The sequence below is a fragment of the Lipophrys pholis genome (genome assembly GCF_963383615.2).
Source record: "Lipophrys pholis genome assembly, chromosome: 7".
NCBI classification, from domain to species: Eukaryota; Metazoa; Chordata; class Actinopteri; order Blenniiformes; family Blenniidae; genus Lipophrys; species Lipophrys pholis.
The window spans coordinates 8,114,828-8,139,448 of record NC_137638.1 but is presented as its reverse complement, the minus strand read 5'-3'; the positions used below and the strand labels follow the sequence as shown (position 1 = coordinate 8,139,448).

Sequence of the window (24,621 nt, the reverse complement as noted above, 5' to 3'; positions counted from 1 at the left end):
AAAAGTACTTAAGTCGGTGATGTACTTTTTAGAGTGGGCAATTACTGATATACAATTAAATGATCTTCAGTATCCTACTTTACCACTCGTGCAGTTTGCAGCCGTACGAAGGACTCACAGGCTGGTTTTCCCCGAAAACATTTTCACCACAAGGTTGTTAGTAAATACTTTAAATTCATTATTCCCATTATAAGTTCCCAACAACCTATTTAAGTCTGCTCATTCAAGTTAATGAGATCTATTGCAACTGTTCTAGTGTTTCTACCTACGAGGATCCTATTTTTAGGTTTGATGTATTTGTAAGTGAACATAGCTTAAAAAAATATTCTTATTCACTCCTCAATTATTCTGATGATATTAAGTGAATCTATCATTATTACCTTTTGTAACGGCACATTAATAACAGAGCCGTTATGTTGGATGGTTGCATGACTTCACAATGAAGTGGCCATTAAGTGTATATTGTAAGACAGTTTAGTTTTTGGAGGCACAGCATGAAAAAGAAGCAAACTAAATCCTCTTCAGGAAGATCTGCAAACTAATGCGACTCAGAAACAGATGGCGCTCAGTATTGTGGTCATATAGTGTCCATATTGCTCCATGTATCATAGGCTCATAATGACTTCCACTTCAAATGTATAGTAATTAGATTATATCCAACTGGTGTGGAGTTTCTCAGTATTTTTGTGTGCGTGTGAGCTGACTGTGATTCAGATGAGACCATGACCCAGTACAAGCTCCGTGCCAAGCCGATGGCTGGCAGATGGTAGATTGAAGGGCCAGCGAGGCGGTGGCAGACTGAACATGCCAACAAGGTGCAACCGAAAATGAGTGGCGAGCCGTTCAGTTTGGAGATGGACAGTATGCTCGTGTAGGAGAAGGAAATGTTCTGCCAAAGCAGGGAGGATTGGTAGAAATGTACATCGGGATCAAGCAAATGTAACATTTTATGATGCGATTTCTGTCTCGGTTGTGTTTTTTCCCACAAAAATAACAAGGATAATGATATGTGCTGCAAATACAATGCAGTGTAAACCGTTATTAACTGTGCATGCTGATTTTCCTGTCGGGTACTCTTTGTTTTCGTGTCTAGAATGATTTCCACCGTGCCATCCAGAGGACCCACTCTGCCATGTTCAACCAGGTGTTCATCCTCATCTGCACCTTACTGTGTCTGGTTTTCACTGGGTGAGTCCAACTATCTCCTTTTGGAAGATGATCTAGTCTTTGGGCGTGTTTGACTCCATGCTTGACGTTTGAGAAAGACTCTAATCATAGTCCCATCTCCTATTGCTATTGTGCTGTAGTGGTAGCAAAATTACTTTAGTTACATATCTGTATCCCAAATAGTTTTTCGCTCGTTGATGTTTATACTTGTCATTTTTGTGTGTCTTTATTCAGATCTTTTGTACACAGATTTGTATGTGCAATCATGCACAAACCTAATCGCAGACACAAATGCATGATGTATACACAAACTGTAATTGCACATTTTCACGTCACTGATGCAGAAAAGGTGATTTTATTTTATTTTTTCACCAAAAACAAAAGAAGTAAGTGATGGACTAGCTTTGAACAAATGAACAGTTTCAGTGTAAGATACCTACAATTGGATCCTGATCGACTGTGGTCTTCATGTCAGCGATACTTACCTGAATGCTATTGGCTCACAGAGAGGCTTCAGCTGTGCAGTTTTTCTGTAAAGCTAGAAATGAAATCCCAATATGAGTCAATAATGATTATGGAAGCAGTTGAGAAGGACGGAAACATACTGATTGAATAATACAGAAGGAATTTACATTTCAAGGCTGTAGATTTTTAAAAATATATGTTCAGTCATACTGAAGGGCCTTCATAATTACTTACATACAGGATTATTTCTCTGCTTTCTAGGGCTGTTTATGTTATGTTCTTTTCTAGATATTATAAAGTCATGAGACGTAGGCCTGTAAAGGCCTGTCAGAGGGTACAGGATAAATATTTGACGATCTAAGATGCTTCACATCAATTATCTTCATATTCTTTGAGCAGAAATGATCAGGAAAACGTGAACATTTCAGTATTTACCTCCCCAACTCGTACATCTCTATTGATTTCCATTTTAGTCGCATACGTTTATCAACTTACTGGAGTTGATTCTGTCACTTTGTACCTTGAGCCCTGGCCAGCACCTGCCTCCTCCACTCTATCCTTCCTGACATTCTTATCCTCTGTGCCTCGGGGTTTCGTTAAATCTCCACCTTATTATTGGGAAAAAAACACAAACAAATTAGCAGAAAGAATGAGAAGGGGAAATGCGTCACAATCTATAGTGTCACTTCAAATGGCTGAAGCAGGAGGCTGCGTCGTGTTGACGTTGGTGCCCTTTAGTCTGGAGTCAATTAAATTCTGATGTCAAGTTCAGTTGAGAAAATAAATGTAACATTTCAACACGTCTGTGTTTGATTTCTTTCTTTTTTTTTTGCTGTTGCTGCAGAGCCTGTGGGATCCAACACTTAGAGCGAGCCGGGAATCGCCTGACCCTCTTTAAATCCTTTTATTTCTGCATCGTCACTTTCTCCACGGTGGGCTACGGAGACGTCACGCCACAGATCTGGCCATCCCAGCTGCTGGTGGTCATCCTCATCTGTGTTGCCCTGGTGGTCCTCCCGCTACAGGTACAGGACTGTGAGATTCCCATGAGGACTTCCTTAATGTTCTTCTGCTCGAGCGAGATGCGGTATCAAATATTTAAAGACCGCAAAATAAAAATCCAATAAGGTGCTCAGTTATTTTGAGTTTGCAAATCTCACTTGAAATGTGTGCCCCTTCATGCTGGCTCACACATAGTCAGTCTTCCCTATCCCCCGTCTTATTTATATTTAAAGATCTCAAGCACCTTCATCACTTCAAATGTCTTGCGAAGTTTGCCGCAGAGCTAATTGGGTGAGAAATGGAAGTGAACTCACGCTGCTGGCAAACTCCTCCATCTGCGTCCAGCCAGCCAGTCGATCCGTGCCTCATTACTTAGTAACTGTTTTTTTCTTTTGACATCACGCCAACGCCACCGTCGCTGTGGCAGTTTGAGGAGCTGGCGTATCTGTGGATGGAGAGCCAGAAGCTGGGCGGGAACTACAGCCGCCACCGGGCGCAGACAGAGAAGCATGTGGTGCTGTGTGTCAGCTCGCTCAAGATAGACCTGCTGATGGACTTCCTCAACGAGTTCTACGCTCACCCCAGGCTGCAGGTACAGTGACACACGAGCAGTTTGTTAGTGAGAAATGTCTCAAAGAAAATCAATGATAATCATGTGAAACGAGGGAAAAAGCGGATGTTTGGTCAAATAAGTTTGCAGCTAACACGCAAACAAATCCACAGTAAATGTTCGATATTTTAGTTTATATACTTCCATATATTTAAGCTTCTGGGTTTTTTGGTTGCTGTGGCTCAGTAGCTTTAGCTCGGCTAACAAAGGCTTGATCTTTACACCTCATTACTAATGAGACAGATTAATGACTTGAATGTTATGATGTCATTTCCGATGTAGACTCCTAAACGCTGCCATGTTATGTGACATATAAACAAAAGCTGACGGTATCGAGGCACATTGTTGACCATGCTGCCATCCAACAAATACATTTTCAGTGAATACCAATTGCTTATTTGAAATAGACGATGTTCATCCTCGGTCTCAAAATTAACAAAGTCCAGATAGAAGTGGCAAAAAGGCTTTGACTTGTCTTAGGTTGTCAAAATTTGATTTGCACATGTCAACAAAATGAAAATAACTACCATTGAATACGTTTGGTGAGATTGGGTGTCCCCTAAAGTTCAGTTCTAAATAGGAGCTGATGTAATTCAGGCATATAAACATAAAGCTGCCCCAACCAGGTTGAAACCACAAATACAAATAAAGCATATTTTTTTTGTAATTTGTTTGAATTTTACATCTTTATTTGTTAAAAGGTTGTTTTAGGATGGTTCTCTATTTGAGTGTAAAGGCTCAGCCAATGCTTTTATCCACTGAGATGATTCACCAGGATACTTAATTGACACGTTGATTGTTGTTGGTTTTGGATGAATGAAAGTCTGTGTCATAACTTACAATTGAACAAATTGTTCATTTCTAAAGTTCTAAACTTAGAGTGAACTCATGCTCATCTTTCCCAAACATCCAGACATGTACCTGCTTCAGTGGTCAAAAACTGTTAAGCCTTCCGGGTGGAAGACCTGACCAACAAAGAAAAGTTCCCCTATATATATTTAGTTGTCCTGCGATTGTGACAATTAATACAATGTGCACTATGGATACATGAATGTACATTCTGCCCCTACATTGAGTTTAGATCAATGTTTTCTATCCTGTGTTATTACCTCTCTGATTGACACACCTGATTATTCTTCAAGGTTTCATTCATATATGTTGGAGCAATACAACTCAGAAATCAAGACCAAGAGTGGATCACACTGGCTGAATATTTACATTATGTTGTTTTTCAGTGGCTTAAGATTTCTTGAGTTGTGATTATTAGATGTGTGTCTTAAGCAGCTTTCTGTAATGAAAACTTAACAAAAAATAAAATAAATAGAAGGAACAGTAGATCAGCATAAAAACAAGATAAATACATGGAGCAGGAATAAAAGAAAACTCCTCTCACTGAAGAACTTTCAAATCACTAAAAGCAGTGTGTCAAGTAATCTATAAACACAGGAGTAACAGGTTTTGACCATGTTAGCAAACTAAGTACGGCGTCCTGTGAGAGCAACATGAGAAGCAGTTTGGTTTCCTGTTCGAGCTCTGTGCACGCAGCTGAAGAGAGATGCATGAATAGTTTATATTCCACATGAAAAATTCAGATTTGGAAACAAGTTTAGGGGTATTTTATCAAAGACGTGACTGTTTCTCCGCTCTTGCAGGACTATTACGTAGTGATCCTGTGTCCCACCGAGATAGACATCCAGGTGCGTCGCATCCTCCAGATCCCCCTGTGGTCCCAGAGGGTCATCTACCTGCAAGGCTCTGCTCTCAAAGATCAGGACCTGATGAGGGCCAAGTATGTAAAAAAAAAACAATAACCGCAGCAGTTTCACACAAATCAAAGAGTGTGCATGTAATCTGACTGAGAATTCAGTGTAGCATGTAATTGTTTTGTTTTGTTGTTTTGTTTTTTCCAAGAGTCTCAGCTAAATGCAAATTGAAGTCGTTTACTGGCAAAGCAGAGCCTGTGAAGTCTGTTGGGGGGAGAGATATTACAAGTCCACTTGGCTGGCCTCTGCCTGCATGTCACTGTAATAGGATTTCACTCGACATTGGTCATCTGCTCACATCGAAGGGTGCATCCATAAGCGGGAATCGAAATCATGACAGGGTGCACCGGATTGAGTTTGTCTTTTGAGCCACATCAATACATATAGATGCCAGTTGTTTTAGGATTGCTTTTTTTCCCCCTGGCCAGATGTTTATAATTGCTGTAGTGTTATTACTTGTGTGTTGGATTGAACTACTGCTCTGGCATGCAAAACACCAGGAAATTAAAGTTGTAAACTTGTCAAGGAGCCTCACCACCTCCCAAGAGCTCAACTGTAATGTGCAGTTTCACAGGCGATAAAGTTCTGTGGAAATATCATGCACTGATATGTAAGAGTTGGGTCAGCCTTTAGCAATCAACTCGCATGATAAAATTCAGGGAACAGTCGCGTTCACCTGCACGTGTGGACGATATCTGCTCGTTCCAATCTCAGGCAACATGCAAGAATGAGGCTGGTAACCTCTTCAGCTGTTGTCATGGTAACCTGAATGCTCATCCAACGTTAAAGTGCCGCCTAAATGGTTCATTTGACATTTGGTTGAACTTTCCTCCTCATAGCCATCAAGCTTCATGATATTGTCTTTCTTCTCTCTCAGGATGGACGACGCCGAGGCTTGTTTCATCCTGAGCAGCAGGAACGAAGTAGACCGGACTGCCGCTGTGAGTCGCTCCGACACTAATTTGACTGCCTATTCATAAAGTCTCTCGTGATCACTAGCGGATTCGGCAGAACAAGTCCCTGTCACACTCTACTTCCTTTTCAAATTAGCCGAGAGAGTTGCTGATATTCAGATGATACTGTGAATCTCTGTTGAGTACCGAGAGCATATCGAATCTCTGAGGCGGACTTCGAGGTCCATAAAGTTCATATTGCATCTACAAATGAGTCATTGGACGAGTGAGATGAGGCCATTTTCTGTCCCCGCAGGACCACCAGACTATTTTGAGGGCGTGGGCTGCAAAGGACTTCGCTCCAAACTGCCCCCTGTATGTGCAGATCCTCAAACCGGAAAACAAATTTCACGTTAAGTTTGCAGGTAGGTGAAGCACGACGAAACAAACGCCCTCGCAAACACAATCATTTCCCATCGTGGTGTTGCGGTGAGAACTCTCATTCAGAACATCCCTGGCTTCAGCTCCTACCCTGGTAGAATGAATACGATAAAGTGGTATAGAGGATGGATCTTAACATTTCCCATTTTTGAATTATTCTCTCCTTTTTAGATCATGTTGTGTGTGAAGAGGAGTTCAAGTATGCCATGTTGGCACTCAACTGTGTGTGTCCGGCCACGTCTACTTTAGTCACTCTCCTGGTTCACACCTCCAGAGGACAGTGAGTACACACCGCTTGTTTTACCAACATTCACTGGTGCATATATCATGGAATTTCCAGAAGTCTAATGCATGAATTTACATGACGTGATTTACACCGATAACAGAATTCATTGACTATAACAGATCTTTGATTTTGGATCCGTTTTGTTCCTCTGTCAGATAATCACTATCTTCATAATCTTTAAACATAGGAATTGATTCTTTAGTAAACACAATCAATAACTTTCTTGCAAATGGTTTAATGGTCAATGCCACTATATTACTTCTCTATTAAATGCTAAAGAAAGTCTCGAATAGCCTTGGGTAAACACTGGGAACACTTATGTTGGCTCATTAATGTTAATCTTTACACTAGTTCTGTCAGATGCCTGTCTTAGGCTTGCTGGAACAGAGGCAATGTAAAAGATTAATATGCTCAAGGCACCATGGACTTCTGCTGAAAAGCCGCATCAAGCTGCTCATTACATGCATTTCAGATTGCAGATTGATAGTTTGCTGGATATGAGCTCGCCTAGTTTAGGAATACCATTGCTCCACATGAAAGCCAACAAGCATATTATTGACGCTTTTCTAAACCACGGTACAGTTCTAAATGCTGCATGTCTGTAGGTTCAGTTCTCTTAAAAGAAACTACATTTTCAGCAAAGGAAGAGATTAAAAAGATGGGGGTTTTTTCCAAGCAAGAACTCTTAAGGATCAGGCTAAAATCTGGATAAAAAGAGGTTTTATGCGATTCAGGTTTATTCATTTGCTTGTGCATGTAGAATGCTATTTAAATATGCACAATCAGTATACGGTACATTGTTTACATCTTGGCATTAAACCCTATATCATTGAAAAGCCTGATTATTTCCATTTTGAATGGTGACACATTTGTAAGGAGCATGTTTTTTGTTAGACGAGCACAGGAGTGAAAGAAGTAGGTCACACTGATAAAACAAACAAAACCACAAAATAAAACGGAAGATCTCCTCTGCCATTACAAATCCAGCATCATCCAAAAGCACTTGTAGTACAAGAGAAACGTGTGGGGAAGACACAGAGAATGTTCCTCTGATGGAGTAACATCTTCTGGCAGAGCCAGTGTGACAGTGTTTGCTGACTTCTCTCTCTTGCACTGGAAAAAAATGAGACAATCTCAAAGAGCTTTCTAGATAAGACTCTGCTACAACTTCAGTATCATATTTTCACCGTCTGGGACACATCTCCATCCTCTCAAGGTGATAAGGCTCATCCCTTCAGAGTGGGATTTATCAGAGACGACCTCCAGAATGTGGATATATATTTTCTGGAATGGCCTGACCTTGGATTAGTTTGGGCGTGCTGTTCACGCCATTGTCAAAGTGAGGAATGGGACCTCATTTCACAGCAGTGTTTGGCCGCCATGAGGAGGAAGCGCCAGGTTGCTCTACGATTCCTCAAAACGCTACTGAGGCTCTTTAAGTTACCAATTTTGGTGGCACCTTTTAAAGGAGAAATGAACCGGCTTTTCTCACTTGTTTTGCTCCGTTTACTTGAGATCGATCCCCACATTTGATTGTGTGTGTCTGTGTTTCCCTGGATCACAACCTGACGGTTTAACTCCACGCATAATTTCTATTTCTATTCAACATCTGTTAAAAAGAGTTTCTTGGCAGTGACACCTTTTAAGGGTTCCTCTCATTCTTCAAATGAAGTGATTATTTTCTGAGACGAATGACTTCCACATGAATCTTTACCAGTTTACAGACTGTTCCTGCAAGCTTCAGTGGTACAACTGTACCTTCAGCACTGCACAAACTTGTCTCTGTCTGTGAATATCACTCCACGTATTGTTAGGTTATAAATCTGGCTGCGGTTTTCATTTTCTGCTCAAGGTGACTGATACAACCTCCCTGCTATCCACCACATTCATTTTAATTTCTATTATGGAAACGTGTCGTTGATTAAAACTTATGACGTGCGTAAAAATACATTTTAGCTCCGGGGTGGAATTGAGGTGAATGAGGAGGACATGATGGAGAAAAGGTCAAACTCGGTTTAATTTTTCTGTCTCTGATGTGATGCAAGTAGTGTCATTGACTTTTGAAGGAGCTTTCGTTTTTGAATCTATACCTGAATGGTTATAAGAGGAAATCTAATTTAAAGCAAATGTCTTTTTTTCTTCATCTCCAATGGGAATGTGATCTTTAGTCATTGTGATTCTTCTTTTCCAGGGAGGGGCAATTGTCTCCGGAGCAGTGGCAGAGGATGTACGGGCGGTGCTCTGGAAACGAGGTCTACCACATCCGCTTGTGTGACAGCAAGTTCTTTGGGGAGTACGATGGAAAGAGCTTCACCTATGCTTCTTTTCACGCCCACAAGAAGTCAGTAAATTGCATTCAAATCCAATGAAGTGACATTTGATCTTATTGCGTTGATTTTAATGGCCTATATGCCTCGGTGCCAGGTACGGTGTTTGCTTGATCGGCGTGAAGAGGGAGGAGAACAAGAGCATCCTCCTGAACCCTGGACCCCGCCACATCATGGCTGCCACCGACACCTGCTACTACATCAACATAACCAAGGAGGAGAACTCGGCCTTCATCTTCAAGCAAGAGGAGAAGCACAGCAAGGGCTTGTCCGTCAGCGGCCTCTACGACGCCCCCTCCAGGCTGCCAGTGCACAGCATCATCGCCAGCATGGGTAAGACTGGAGTAGGGGGATTAGATGCAGAGGGAGGTGGAAGGTCATGATTGTAGGTTTATCGTTTGATGGATGAGAGTTTCCCTATAAGGAGAGAAAATGGATGCTTTGTTGCGTAACTCTAAGCTGCACTCAGACTGGATGGCGGCTGCTTTCACTGACCGTTATTGCATGACGTTTTTCTTACATGCTTTTTTCGCTTTGTTGGCTGACTTTTCTTTTGTTGTGCTTGTTCTTTTGTTTGTGTTTGACCTGTGAAAGTTGATCAGGCCACTTCATTTGGTAAGTTTGTGCATGACGCAATACTTTGTTTTCCTTTAACACTTGAAAACACTTTCACAGTTCACTGTGTTTTATGCCATCGGATGTATTATTGTGCACACAGTATTGTGTAAGTACACCCTGAGGGAATTTTCTTAAACGGGTTTTGACCATCAGAACTTTGGACCTCGCTGAAATAATGTCTGAATAGAAATATAAGGTCTTTATATCATTATACAATATACAACAAGATAACAGTTTTTCCAGCAAGGTTTAGCAGGTTGACATCTTTATAAAATCTTTTTTTTTTTTTAAATGTTTAACCATTTTCTCTGTTTTTAGCTTTTACACATGGTTTTCTTCCTTTTTTTAAATGGTTTGAACTGTTTTAGACATTTAAACTGGTTTGCCTATTATAGGATTTTAACAATAGTTAACAGTTTTTAGCGATTTTAGATTTTTTAAAAATATTTAGAATTTTCTCACTCAAAGAAAATGTAATTTTAAAACAAGTCTGGCATGTAAGTACAAAAAAGAAATTATAAAAGTTGTATGAACATAATATTTTGTGCCATTACAGAGGGGTAAAAGAGCCACATGTGGCTGCAGAGCAACAGGTTGCAGACTCCAAACCTTTGTCTCATTTTCCCTTGTTTCATTATCTTTTACTTTCCCCTAGTGGTGTGTTAGCATTTGCAAGGAGATTTCAACAAACTACATACACTTTTGGGTTGAACAGAATTAAGTTGCTCAGACGCATCTGGACTGCTGGAATAGGTAAAGATTATTGGGTTTCAATCTTCCATGCTCACAAGGTAGGTCAAACCTTACAATTTATACCCTGGAATGTGATCTCTGGTTTGGAATCCATGATTGCACATGTTTGTACAACAATATTTATTTAGTAAACCCGTTAAAATATCTTTGTAAGCCCCTCAACCCCACTGCAATAAATGCGTTGCAACTTTTAACTATTGGCCCTAAAAATCAATTCTAAAATTTCAGATAATAAGATCATGCTAAACTTTGCAAGGTCAGTATTTTAGTCCTTATAAAGTAGGTCAGGCTTTAAAGGACAAAGTACTTGTAGGTTTTGGACCAGATTAGATTACTAAAAAAAACATTCACTCACATTTCTTCAATGATACTTTTTTTTGAAGTGTTTAACCTTAAGTGTTTAAGCTTTAATTATTTAAAGCTTTAACTGAAGAACTGCTTCAAACCCGAAACTCGCATCTTTACTTCACTTCAAAAGGAAGCTCCATACTTCACTGTACTTTGGTCTTGACGAAGGTTGGACCCCACAAGTGTTGCGTTCCGGACGGCACAAGAAACACATTTGGAGCATACTCATGGGTATAATACAATAATAAGGATCTTACATGAAACTTAACCATCACAACTAAGTACTTAACTGTGACATTGTCACAATCACGTCATCACAAACAGCATATAAAAAGGGCTGAAATGTGTATAATGTAGTGATTATTTGTCACCAAAAAACATAAAAAGGTCGCGACCTAGATTTCAAACAAATACTCAAAGGTTCAGTACTGATACTAGAGAATAAAGCCTAAATGAAGAGAGTGTCCTTGTACAGAAATAACTCTCCAAGAAGGCCAATCTGTGATCACAGGATTTGTAAGGAGCTCTCAGGTCCGTTGGTTTCAAAGTGGATATCTCCTGATCACAAAGTACAGACTTGACCTGCTTTGACCCACCAGGAAAGATATATTACTGACCAAAAATATATTTCACTTTGCCTGGGAGCATATGTTCACAGTGTATGTTCATTGGCAAACTGGACGGTGCCTCTTTTTTATTTTATTTTATTTTTCCTTCACATCCCCTAATTCAGATTTGCGTTTGTGTGTCTTCCTTCATGATAGCGTGCAATAGTGGCATAATTTTCCTTTTGGATGCATCTTTATTTCACCTTTTCATGCAGGTGTAAAATGCATCCGAGTCATAAAACAAGCCTGTAACTATGTAGAGTATGGCAGTTGTGTGCATTGCTTATTTGATGTTGTTTTTTATCAATAGGCACTGTTTCAGTGAGGATCAAATATGTGATGGTTCAACAAGCTCTTTGGGGTGTCTGATTGTGGTAATAGAAGCATTGTACACACACTGTCCAGGTGCCTTTTGTGATGAAAACAGGAGAGGGGGTGTTTTTTAATGACGGTGGTGTAATGGCTCACATATAATCCGTGGAAATCAGATGAAAGAGCAATAAGCACATAGAGGGTAAAAGGGTAAATTCCACAATGTAGGTGCAAAATGTAATAAATATGATACAGGAAAACAAAATGTAATTCACTGCTTATTGGTCTACACCTGACAGTGATGTTTTATTACATTTTTTTCTATCAAAATCCACAGTTCAGCTAATCATTTCACTCAATGAGAAATCAATTACTTTGATTTTTAAAAATTTGGACTATTTGTGTTTCTGGTCAACGACACTATGCAGGATAATATACAACACCCCGACCCCCCCCCAATCCCTCCTGTCAAATCGCACCCCGACTGTCTATAAGAATACCGCTGATATATTTCCTGTGCATAAGCATGTCATACGTCATATTACGAGCAGCTAATATGATGTATGTCCGGGGTGTTCTTACACTTTGTCACAAATGTTTTCATGATGTTCAAAGTCATGAAGTCATCGATGCAGAAAGCAACACATTTTCTCCTCGAAGGTCAAACTGCTGATCAAAACAAGCTAATAGGAAAATGAACGATTGTACAAGGTTGTGAATAAGAGACTTAATATGAATGTGTTTTACATGCTGTATCTACTCAGTATCTACCTCATGTAATTTAAAGGCACGGTAGCCATCGACCTGCAGCATCCCGATCCTCCAGAGGAAACCACCAAACTGACGTTACCGACAGAAAATGGCTCCGGGAGCCGCAGGCCGAGCATCGCGCCCGTCCTAGAAATCGCCGACTCCTCCGCCATCCTTCCCTGCGACCTCCTCAGCGACCAGTCGGAGGACGAGACCAACCAATCAGACGAGGAGGGCTCCGTGGGGTCGGAGTGAGTGGCTCTGCAGTGAACAGTGTGTCTCGTCTCACGGCAGAGAGAGAAAGTGAAATGTCCTCTTGGTGTCAGTCCTGCACTCTGGATAAGATTGATTTCCCCACGTCTCTGTGGTTGTAAAAAGGAGAGATTGATGAGTTTGCAATAGGCGTGTAATCGGTGTGTCATGATGATGTAGGTGCGGGGAGTCAGTGATGAATGGCTTTGTCATGACAGGAAGGTCAACACTGTTCCTTCAGCCGACCTGAGGTTCACCTTCCCCGTGTAGCTCCGTGATCTCCATGTCCTTGTATCTTGTAATCACTTTGAGAAGAGTTCAGGCCATCACCGCAAGGCAATTGCTGCTGCTTCTAAGGGCTTCTGTCGTTTCCTGTGATTCTAACCTGTTTATTACGTGTTAAACTTTGCAAGCCGGATGTCATGAACCTCTGTGTGAATTCAGGTTTGAAATGTGTGATTGCATGATGTGGTAGAAGACTGCTTGACCTACAGCATGTCAGTGTGCAAGAATAACTTCTGTTCATGGAAAAACAGGAGGAAAATATAGATGTTTTTTCCCTTCATACGAAAAAAATAAGTCATTAATAGGGTGATCAATCTGCATATCAAAAGTCTGGCACACTGCAGGAATTAACCAAATCCATTATAAATAAACATGAATTAAGCATTAAAGTCTGTTTAAACATCAGTGGATCTCAGCATGTTGGAAACTTCTGCATCGCTGTTACTTCATCTCATGATGTTTAGAGTGAAAATACCACACTCACATCATGAGCTCAAGTGAGAGGAGGACCAGGTACAAGAAAAGGTGCCACAGTGCCATCATGTGGTGAACATGTGGTGCGCCATCTGTAATCGTTTCTTAAGATAAAGGTTAGTATGACACTGATCAGGCTAATCGCCGCTGACAGATTACAAATACTGAGCCACGGAAGCAAAGTGCGGCAGTTTGTGGCAAATAAACAAAACACAACTAATCAGAGTTTGAAATGTAATTAGTCCTTCAGGCTAAGAATTATTGGTTATTTCGCCAAAGCAGCAGCGGAATCTAATAATGTGTTGAACCTGAAGCATTGTTCTGTTAGTTATAATAACTCTTGGTGGTTTGGGGTGTATTGATGCGAACAAGCAGCAATGTTTCTGCGATTCGAGTAAATCCTGATAAAGTAGAAGGCTTTAGATCGAGTGTATTTTCTGTTAGTAGTAATTACTTTGGTGAAAGCTGAGGAACGGTGACAATGAATGGCACTTCTCTCTGTAATGACTGTTTGTTTTGGTTTCTGAGTGTCTTCTGTCTTTGTGCGTTAGTTTTGTGAAGGGCTACCCTCCCAACTCGCCCTACATCGGCAGCTCTCCGACTCTGTGCCACCTCCTGCCTCAGAAAGCTCCGTTCTGCTGCCTCCGCCTTGACAAGGTGGGTTCAGAGTGCAGAAACTGCACAAAAACCCACCGAGGAAACCTTGCAACTAAACCTCCGTGTCCTCCCAGGGCTGCACACACAACAGCTTCGAGGACGCCAAGGCGTACGGCTTCAAGAATAAGCTCATTATAGTGTCCGCGGAGACGGCGGGAAATGGCCTTTACAACTTCATCGTACCTCTGCGGGCTTATTATCGGCCCAGAAAGGAGCTCAACCCCATTGTGCTGCTACTGGACTACCCGTAAGGCTCTTTGTCCTCCCATTTCAATCACTGGTTTTTTTTTTGCTCTTACAGTCACATACTCTGACTTTCTAATAAGACTAATGGTAGAGATGTACAACGTTCACATTTTCTTTTCATCATGGGCCAATAACTGCTCCAAATATAAAGTACAGCAAAATTATTCAGAAAAAAATACACACGTTTTTTCTAAAACTTAGGAAACTACTTATATGCTGCATTTTGCTCAAAGCGTAAAGGCAAAACAAAAGCCTGTCTGACCTTTCATATTGTTACAGATGTTCATTAATGCTGCTTTTATCATGCATCCTCATGTGGGAGTCAACTTTTGTTCTGGCCCTCAATACTTATGCGACTTTTCCATAATATATCGGCCTGAAAATCAGATGTATCTTCTTTTATTACAAACTGCAGTAACAAAGAGTATTAGACCAGTTTTTTTAAGAAATTGACTAACTTCTTTAAAATGCCAGCAGACAGTTAACTCCAGTTTGAAGACTAGATGGGTTATATTTCTGGCCTGAACTACCTGAAATGTACAATTACAGGTTGAATAATATGAGAAGAATTATTTCTTTTTTCTTTTTTCTTTTTTTTTTATCATTTTTTCTCTACAGTGATGTTCATGTGCTCCATTGTGTTGTGCATACATTTGCATTTCTTTATACATTTCTATGATCTTCAAATTTAAAAAAAGAAAATGTACTTGTGTTTCAAATATCTACCTTTTGTTAATTGTTTTTTCAGTCTAGATTTAATAAAAACAGACAGAACTCAAGCTTCTCCTTGTTCAGAGATGGAGGAAAAATATCATTTTTGCATTGTTTGTGAGCATGCGTGTGTTTCTTCTTTCGGCTCAAAACTCGCTGAGGGCTTCATTAACTGCAGCCAAATCTCTACTGTAAACGATAAACTGTACAACCCCCCCCCCCCCCCCCCCCCCCCCCCCCCCCCCCCCAGGAGTTTCCATAACAACCAAATATTATAAATCCCTGATTGCAAATTTTTCCCTTTGTTGCCTGATAAATAATAAATCCGTAAGAATATGCCCGACCTTTTGAGTGGGAGCAGGTTGAGTGGGATAATGTGTCACTGTGGGTTTGAAAATATAATTATTGTGAGATCTCACCCCGTGTTTCCTGTTTCCTGCAGACCAGACAACCACTTCTTAGAGGCCATTTGCTGCTTTCCTATGGTTTACTTCATGGCTGGCACCATCGATAAGTAAGTGTCCAAATCACACATCAGATGCTCGTTTAACTACCCGAAATGAACCTCAGGAAGACATTTTTTTTTTAATATGCTATTTAAACTCTTTTCAAAAAGCCATCTGGCCAAGACAGAAACATAAAAACAGACTACAGGAAAACAAAAGTAAGATTATGCAACAGGGAAATCACAGGTAAAGTCTTGTCATCTGTGCTTTAGAATCATAGTGAAGGTTTTAACTTGTGATAGTTTCAAGTCTTTCTGCACCTTCTTCCAGCTCAGAGTACAGAAAATATCCAAGCCTTCTAACCCAGTAGTTCAGGTCTGACTCTCAGGACCTGCATCTGTAGGATTTACTGAGTACTGGCGATAACCCACTGAGCAAAACGTCAAACGGGCCAAAACACGTCTACAAGACGTCATCGCTATACTTCTAGAAGACGTCCTCAGGGAAGCCCGAATGAGAGGGGTTTTGTACATCTTCCAAGACATTGCATCAATATATTGTCTGGATGTCTTATTGAACATCAGTTTTAAAAAGTGTGACTCCACCTTGAATCAAACCAAACCTCCTGCATGACAGGCCAGACTTCTATACATTTGAACTTTTTACCTTCTAATTTCCTCCGTCAGCGTGTTACTTTGAGGGTTTTTATTATCCTGCTCCCGCCTTGCTTCCAAAACTTCACAAATTAGGTGAAGATGTGATACTGTAAGTGTTTGCTGTCTTGTATTTGTAAACATACACAGCTATTAAACATCGCCAGCAGAGTCTTGGTCAAAGTTTGTTGTTGAAAATGAGGAACCAAGCCGGTGAGGCCTTTATGAGAGCAAGTCTGAAGGAGCTTTCAGACCTGGGAGTGCTGAAGAAAACAAATTAATCCTTTGTAGTTAGAACGGATTTACTTTTACTATTATGGTCCAATCACAGCTCTACTTCAGGCATCGTGTTTCCATGGCGACTGAGCATGACGACATGAGATCCTCTGACTTTTAGTGCCTTGAACAAAAAAACCTGTCACTTTGCTTTCTGTTGTTTGTATTTTACTTTCGTCTAAACGTGGATATTTCCAGTGAAACTCAGCTGTGATTGAGGACAGATATAATACGAATTGAACCTGTGACATCACAGGTTTGATATAATATATGAGATAGATGTTCTTCCAGCTTCTGTGATAAACTCTTCTGCTTCCGTCCTGCACCAGCTTAGACAACCTGCTCCAGTGTGGGATCATCTACGCCGACAACCTGGTGGTCGTGGACAAGGAGAGCACCATGAGCGCCGAGGAGGACTACATGGCAGACGCCAAGACCATCGTCAACGTCCAGACGATGTTCAGGTAACGTGAGGGGAGGGGGGGGGAGGGGGGGTTCATTCGCTGGGCCTTCATTGCTGAGAGCATGAGAGATGTTGGTGTGTGTTGAGGTTACTGGAGTCCGTTTGAAAGAGAAAAACCTGAGCTCTGACACTGAAAACACCGCCACACTGGGTCTCTTTCTCTCCACCCCAATAGTGTAGTATAACTCTCTTTCTCTTCATGGCCCCTTCACGCAGGTTGTTTCCCAGTCTGAGCATCATAACTGAGCTCACACATCCGTCCAACATGAGATTCATGCAGTTCAGGGCCAAGGACTGCTACTCACTCGCTCTCTCCAAGCTGGAGAAGGTGAGCCATCCATCTCTTGGTAAATGTTGATGCACTGTTAAAGGTACAGTATGCTTTCTTTTTTTGTTGATTTCATAACTTAAAAAAAGCGAATCAATCGAAAGGATTTGTGGAAAGTATAGATACTGTCATAGTGATGTTAAAATGAAAATCTGATTTTTTAGTTGAAGGATATAAAGAGAATATTTGTTGAAGCTAAAAGTCACCAAGTTCAGGTCCAAATCGAGGGCGTCAATCCAATTCCCAGCATGCCTTTATTCTCTTCTTCTTTTTCATTTTTTGGAAAAAATCATTAAAAAAAAGAAAAAAAAGAAATGACAAGATGAAGCTAATATTTTTTTCAACCAATTAAATATCCTAAATGTAACAGGAACAATAATGTAAATATAGCGACAAAATCTGAACTTAGCAATACTGTATTTTGATTGAAAATTTTTTACTGTTTTATATAGATATTCTCAGTCTTATTCGTCGCATGTAACCCCAATTCTGGAGACCATCATGTTTGTCCCACCCAAAATTACAGCAGTTATTTGAACAGTTATTTTGAAAGTCTCAAGAGCAAAGCTGCTACGTCTAGATTCGTTTGGAAGCGAGTCTGTAGTGTGAATGTTAAAGTGCAGCACAGTTTTTACACACAACAGCAGGAAGCCATCTAGCCAACAATAATAGCAATAATCCAAGCCTTGTATTACCTGATTATTAATATGCATGATGATCTGTCATCAGGAGACTGGTGGTACAAAGAGGGGGGAGGCAGGTGAGGAAGGAGGTGGACAGACTGAGTTGGCCCAGGTGAGGTTTATGGATCAGTGATGAATCTATATTAACACAGCGGTACTTTCTCCATTCGTTTTATTTTGGTATCATAAACAGTTTTATGAGGAGAGGACCTGCAATGCAGTCAGGAGAGAGACAGGGGTAGCTGAGGTAAAGTTTTTAACGCATGACTAATGGGTTAGAGCCAGAGAATCAGAGCAGACGAAGATGGAGGATGAAGACTGTGTACTGGACTAGACCATGTGCAACTTATGACAGAATCAGAAGAGACCTTTGAGGTGAAACTCTAACAGTATTTGGAATAAAGTTCAGAAGTATGTTTCACTACGCCCTTTACATCTAAAGGTTACGACATGGCCTGAGACATAAGCACAGGAGATACCAGGAGATCAGTGGTCGTCTTTATATGATAGTCCACTATTTCATATTCAAAGTTCACTCCATTAAAAACCAGCAGCAGAATCAAAAGTGATGATATGGAGGTGCAGTGAGATGACGTCACAATCAGCCTTCATCCAGTCGATGGCGTGCGTGACACCAGCCGTACTTTGAAAGGATTTTTAACTAAATTACACTGCAGGTGCACCGATTACAAGCCGACTGCTGAGCAGTCCATCTCTGGCTAACTAACGGATGCAGTGTGGTAATCTGCTCGTCAATCTGCCCTCTGACCATCACTGATACCCTTCAAAGGTTGCCTGCTGTGCTTTACAGTGCGAGGAAAGATCGAGGGAATGAAACAACAGTAAACACTAAAACTACAACGCTGACCAGGTTTTTCATTACTGAGGCATTTTTTTGATATATCTATACCTTGAATTTATGAGGGTCATGAAACCCTGTCCTTCCCTTTTTGACGGTTTCAATTTTTATTCCATAGTCTTCCACAACCACTCAGTAGTACTTATAATAAAGCCTTTATATCAGATAAAACAGAAGTGCTTCACATCTTGACTGCCTAGATAACGGTGCTGTGGTCTTTTTTTTTTTCCTGCTCTCACACAAAACATTCAGTTTATCAGCTCAACAGGAGAGGAAAGAACAGCTTGTACCCAGGTAGCGAGATTGATAGACATACCTAACAGACGACCAACTATAAAGCAAAAGCTGGACTGTGAATGGAGTGAAAACAGAGGGAATGTTGCATTGACTCTTCATCACCACCACATATTATATATTCAAATGACATTTTCTATGATCTGACGAGATGGAAAAAAAAAGACATTTCAATGTGTCCAAAATCAAAACTTCTCAATCTCTGTGCTATAGTATAAACATTTGAAGGTATTTTGTCTGCTTTGCAAGAATTAACAGGGAAAAAGCAGCTAAGCTTGAATTGTGATGAAGAAAGATTAAGATTTTGAATCTTAACCTCTTCATCTTCTTAGCTTCCAGCTTCATTTTTCTCTCCTACAAACAAGTCTCCTTGTAGAACAATCCTATAACTGTATCGTCTGAGGAAACACACAGTGAGATGTGGGCCATTCTCTTTTCGCTGTTTTCTTGCAGATAGAGCGTGATAAGGGCTCCAACCTGGCCTTCATGTTCCGGCTGCCGTTCGCCGCAGGCAGAGTGTTCAGCATCAGCATGCTGGACACGCTGCTCTACCAGGTGGGGAAACGCTCTGTTCTGGGGTTGAAGCACGAGTGTCTAGAAAAGGCCATTTGAAGAGTAATGAGGAAGGTGAACAGTTTCTACATCATTGCAGCTCGTTGTTAAAGGTTAATCAGGTGAATCTTTCACTCTCTGGTGTCAATCCGCACCAAAAAATAGCTTGGAAAGATGATTTAAAGTTAAATACAAACAGAGTGCAATGATTTGATTTCTCATATTTAAATCCCAAATGCAACATGAACAATATGTCAGATGATGAATCTGAGACATTTTACAATTTCATGGAAAATATTAACTTGAATTAATTATATTTTTGATTTGTGTTGTTGTTTGTATTCATTTTCTGGGGGGTCAAAGCTCAAAAAAAGGAGAGTACACTTTAAATGAGCAAAAAAAAACGGAATAGGGTCAAGCCACAGTGTCATATTTATGGCTATCGTATAAAATCTATGGACTAACCAAGAAATAAATATTTTATCCTCCATCAACACTCGAAACAGTAACCTTTATTATTCTATATTTTACAGCTTTTCTTCACACAGTTACGACATTTACAAGTACAAGTAGAAAATACTTTATTAATCCCTGTGCTCCACAAAGAATATATTATAGATACAACAGAATGTCAAATGCCAGTTACATTGCAAATATCATTTTACATTTCATGATCTCATAAAAGTTAGGACGGGGATAAATCCTATTAAGTAGCATCCTCCCATCCTTTTAACGACTTCCTGTAAACATCGGGGAAGTGAGGAGACCACCTGTTGATTTGTGGATATTTTTACTATTTGGTCTGATGCTTCTGATTCTTTGCTTTCCAGTACAGTGAGTGTTTGTCAGGATGCATCTTCACTGTCACTTTCTGTGTCTACAGTCGTTTGTCAAGGACTACATGATCGCCATAGCGCGGCTTCTCCTCGGCCTGGACACCACGCCGGGCTCGGGCTACCTCTGTGTTGTACGTACGAACGTCTCCGTTTTACACATTCGCTCTAAAGTGACCTGCAGAGACTCTATAACACGATTGTGGGTGGGTCAGATGAAGGTCACGGAGGAGGACCTGTGGATCCGGACGTACGGCAGACTCTTCCAGAAGCTGTGCTCCTCCAGCGCCGAGATCCCCATCGGGATCTACCGCACAGAGTCGCACATGTTCTCCGGCTCAGAGGCAAGTTCACTTCAATCGGACTTTCTGATTGGTCTCCTCTTGTATTTTCTTCCTGCCAGCTTCTTTGCTCTCCCCGTGCTCTCATTTCACTCTCTCAAAGCTTTTCCCTCGACTGGCTGGAGGAACTTTGTGTTAACCTGCTGCAATAAACTGCACAGCATGCCAAATACTTCAAGGAAATGAAGGTTTTCCAGTTGATTTTATTGACCAAATGCTACATAAACTTCAGTCTGATTGTTTACAAGGACAACATTCTTCAAATCAACTCACACTCCTGTTTAAAGCTTTTGCTTCTCTTTAAATTCTTCCTGTTTTGTTGTGAATCACAATAGTAAATGCAACATATTTACTATTTTATGCATATTTTGATGCCTGTTCATTTTTATTTTTGCTTTGAATGCCCCCATCTTTCATTGCATCTCTTGTTTGGATGTGGGTTTGTCTTTTCTTTTTTTTTTGCAGGGCAAAGAGTGTTATGCACAGGTAAGAAACCAAGTGTGCTTAATTTAGCCGAGTTAGCAGTTTTTGTCTATGTTTTGTTGTTGTTGAAAAAATAAATACCTCCAGAATTCTTTTGGGAATACCTTAAAAAAAAAAAACCTTAAATGGAAGGCTGTTTTCTTTCATGAAAAACTCGAGTTGAATGAATTCAAAATGACTAAACTCCAATGGCTACAATTTAAAAAATCACCCTCAAAAAGCCTGCGGTGTTAAAAACCACATTACATAAATGTAAATCTAAAAAAATGGCTTTACTTTACCAAGTTTACAACCTTCACTTTTAACACTTGCATTAAATTTTATCTTCATATTTTTCCCCTTGTACCTTTCTGTCAATGCAACAAAAGTAAATTGTGAAAAATGCTCTTAAACTCCTCAACTACAGGGAACATAGAACACACAGTAGGATGAGAAGAAAATGTACAAATGAGACCAAATGAAGAGAGAGATAAAACATAAAGCCAATAGTGAGGCTGATTTAAAAACACAAAATCCCTCCACAAGCTGCTTCTCTTTTGTTTTGGCCTTCATCTCCATAGCAACGCAACACGTTAACATCAGCTCTGACCAGCGATCAGTCAGGCAGTAGAAGAGGTCAACACGGTTCCCGATGGTAGTTAAAAGTCGGGGCCTCGGGGTCTCCAGCATTTACCCTCCCGCCCCTCGCCCCAGTCACAGGTGTCCATCAACGTGGAGCAGGGCGAGGAGCACCGCGAGCGTGGGGGGTCCTGGAAGGAGAAGACGGCACACCGGAACTCCACGACCAGCGACCAGTCGGAGCACCCCCTGCTCAGGAAGAAGAGCATGCAGTGGGCGCGGCGGCTGAGCAGGAAGAACGTCAAGCCGTCCAGCCGGGCCGAGCGCATCTCGCAGCAGAGACTCAACCTGTACCGGCGCTCCGAGCGCCAGGAGCTGTCCGAGCTGGTCAAGAACCGCATGAAGCACCTGGGCCTGCCCACCGTGGGATACGGTGAGTAGACCAGCTGATAGCCTGGTGCTCCAATACAATCTCATAAGTAATGTGATTCTCTCCCTAGTTAACATATTGTACCAAATTACTATTCTCATTATATCGTTTTAACTCATATCTCATGTGACTGCTCCTAGTTTTATCACGATCCATCCTATCATCTCTGAAAATGAATGATAGTGAAAATTAGCGTCCGATTGGAGTCGCAATGCTGAAAACAATGATCACTGAAGCCTGGGAAGCAGAAAAGATGCAATCGGTTGAGTTTCATCTCAGTGAATGAAGCTGGAGAATCAGAAAATGAGTCAAATGATCCCAGATGGACTTTCTGATGTTCCTGGTTCTTGTACACAAAACCCAACAGCCTTAAGTTGATGGCAGAAAAACACACGGATCCTTATATAAAGCATGTGTCTCTTTGGTTCCACCTGTGGTAAATATGCAGTCAGCGCAGCTGTGAGAAGTTTAAGTTTTCTCTGTGATTTTGTCAGTTTTCTCCCAATGGAAATCGTGAGGAATGTTGCATCATAGCTCAGTTTAAAGCCCGCGTCATATATAGGATGATTGCTCTAATGCGGCAAAAACGTTTGCCCAACTTACTGTTGATTAGTCTTGGTTTGGTTATTGCTGCTGGAAGACGTACAGCCAAATACCAATGATGTTAGAATGACTTAACGCAGGAGCAAATACAGAGTTCCTGTATGGAATCCTGCCTGAATGGCTGATCGAACGCACATATCAGATAGCCAGCTTTAACTTAAAATGAGGTAGCGAAAGGTGGGATTTCATGTATAAAGACAAAATAGTAGAGGACTTTTTCACAGATTTGTGTTTGTGCTAAAAAAACAACAGCAACCGCCCAGATAATGAGGCTGGCGTGAAGTTACAAGCACTCAACCCTACTTGTCAGAAAGAAACTCTCTTGAATCTGGCCGCTGAGAAAAGCTCCTCAAAAAGTCAGGCAGCTAAACAAACATATGTCTGCTGTGAATTTGAAAGCAGTTACACAAGTCAGTGTGTGACACAAAGTAAACGTGAGAACAATCATGCAAGTCTCTGATCATTTATCTTCATCAAATAAAAGACAAAAGTCTGAGAGTCCAAGGCGATTCTTCTGCTTCTCTCACTGATTCCCGTCTCAACCGGTTCGAGGTGTTTCTGCCGTGTGTGTCTGATCGACTCGTTTAACGCTCCAATCTGTGTTTCAGTCATTTTACCTCATCTCATATCCTCTAGTGACATGGTGCTGTGAGTCTTGAATGTACAGATGATCAACATCACTCCTCATCATTGACATTTCAAAAGCTTCAATGTGCCCCCCCCTCCCCCTCCAACACATCAGTTTCACACTCATCCCACCACCCCCCCACCCCCACACACACACTCCACCCCCACTCCACTGTCACCACACAGTCACGTCTCTGTGTTTGTGGACACGACACGTGCATGAAGATGCAGGAGCACTTGGAGCATCGCCTCAATTGCACTTGAAGCACAGACTGCAATTGCCTGCACTCTTTGCATCCTGCATCACTCTGCTTCTCTCCCGCTCCTTCCAGCTTCACGCTGACAAAAAAAAAAAACGAAACAAAAAGCAGAATCACACTCCAGACGTGTGGCGAGCGCATTACGTAACGCTTGAATTAAAAATGCGTTTTTCTAGAAGAGCCCCTGCAGCTCAGGCTCTCCTCTGGAACAGCTCTGGAAGAGATTCTGCTCACCCGCTCTTCTTCTGCATGGCTTCTGTGCTTCGCCTTCACATTTTAGCTCTGACTTTCTTTTTTTGCTCTCTGAAACTGCAAATGCATTCGCTGCCTGCCTGATCTTTGGATTTCTGTGTCTTGTTGTTTTTGTTTGTTTTTTTTCCTCCTTTCTCTGACTTCTCTGCCCCCTCCCCTTCCCCATCCCCCCTCCCCGTTTTGGCTCGTAGAGGATGTTTCTAACCTCACTGCGAGCGATGTCATGAATCGAGTAAATCTAGGATATTTGCAAGGTAATTTGAGTGCTCTTTATTTAACTCCTTCTTATTTCTTTTTTCTAACAACATGTGACATATTTCTTGTGGAGAAAGGAGTTTGTCCTTTCGCCAGCATCCAGTGATGAATAGCGCACTGAGTTGTACCCACAGAAAACTGGGACATTAAAAAATTAAAAAAAATTAAAAAAAAAAATAGAAGAAGAAAAAAAGATGATTTGAAATATGTAACCTCTGCATCATGTCTTGGTTGCTTCTGGTTGACTTTCAAACGAACCCCAGTTAACCGTGCTGCCGTTGCTTAGAGTTGCAGGACATTTCAGAGCACCCGTATACAGAGGGGACCAGGCTGGCAGGTTAGCTGGTTGATCACAGTACTGCAACTCTTCTGCATGAGTGTGTGCGGATGTATGTTCACCTCTGCGTGTGTGTGTGCGCGTGCGTGTGCGTGTGTGTGTGTGTCCCAGAGTGAGCGG

General features: G+C 41.2%; 1 protein-coding gene across 1 annotated transcript in view; it reads left to right on the top strand.

Moving 5' to 3' along the window:
- Nucleotides 1-24,306, top strand: part of kcnt1b (potassium sodium-activated channel subfamily T member 1b) — a gene marked incomplete at its 5' end in the record, with an annotated part of 56,324 nt that extends 32,018 nt beyond the window's left edge. The window contains 21 exons of the mRNA XM_080466531.1: nt 1,094-1,188; nt 2,477-2,657; nt 3,062-3,226; nt 4,897-5,033; nt 5,885-5,948; nt 6,217-6,325; nt 6,513-6,621; nt 8,819-8,968; nt 9,052-9,287; nt 12,381-12,594; nt 13,906-14,011; nt 14,086-14,258; nt 15,411-15,482; nt 16,673-16,807; nt 17,023-17,134; nt 19,424-19,525; nt 20,406-20,489; nt 20,571-20,699; nt 21,162-21,182; nt 21,873-22,170; nt 24,101-24,306. Coding sequence (XP_080322657.1) covers nt 1,094-1,188; nt 2,477-2,657; nt 3,062-3,226; nt 4,897-5,033; nt 5,885-5,948; nt 6,217-6,325; nt 6,513-6,621; nt 8,819-8,968; nt 9,052-9,287; nt 12,381-12,594; nt 13,906-14,011; nt 14,086-14,258; nt 15,411-15,482; nt 16,673-16,807; nt 17,023-17,134; nt 19,424-19,525; nt 20,406-20,489; nt 20,571-20,699; nt 21,162-21,182; nt 21,873-22,170; nt 24,101-24,270 — 2,862 coding nt within the window. The 3' untranslated portion in view covers nt 24,271-24,306. The remainder of the gene's footprint in view (nt 1-1,093; nt 1,189-2,476; nt 2,658-3,061; nt 3,227-4,896; nt 5,034-5,884; nt 5,949-6,216; nt 6,326-6,512; nt 6,622-8,818; nt 8,969-9,051; nt 9,288-12,380; nt 12,595-13,905; nt 14,012-14,085; nt 14,259-15,410; nt 15,483-16,672; nt 16,808-17,022; nt 17,135-19,423; nt 19,526-20,405; nt 20,490-20,570; nt 20,700-21,161; nt 21,183-21,872; nt 22,171-24,100) is intronic.
- Between the last annotated feature and the right edge of the window lie 315 nt (nt 24,307-24,621).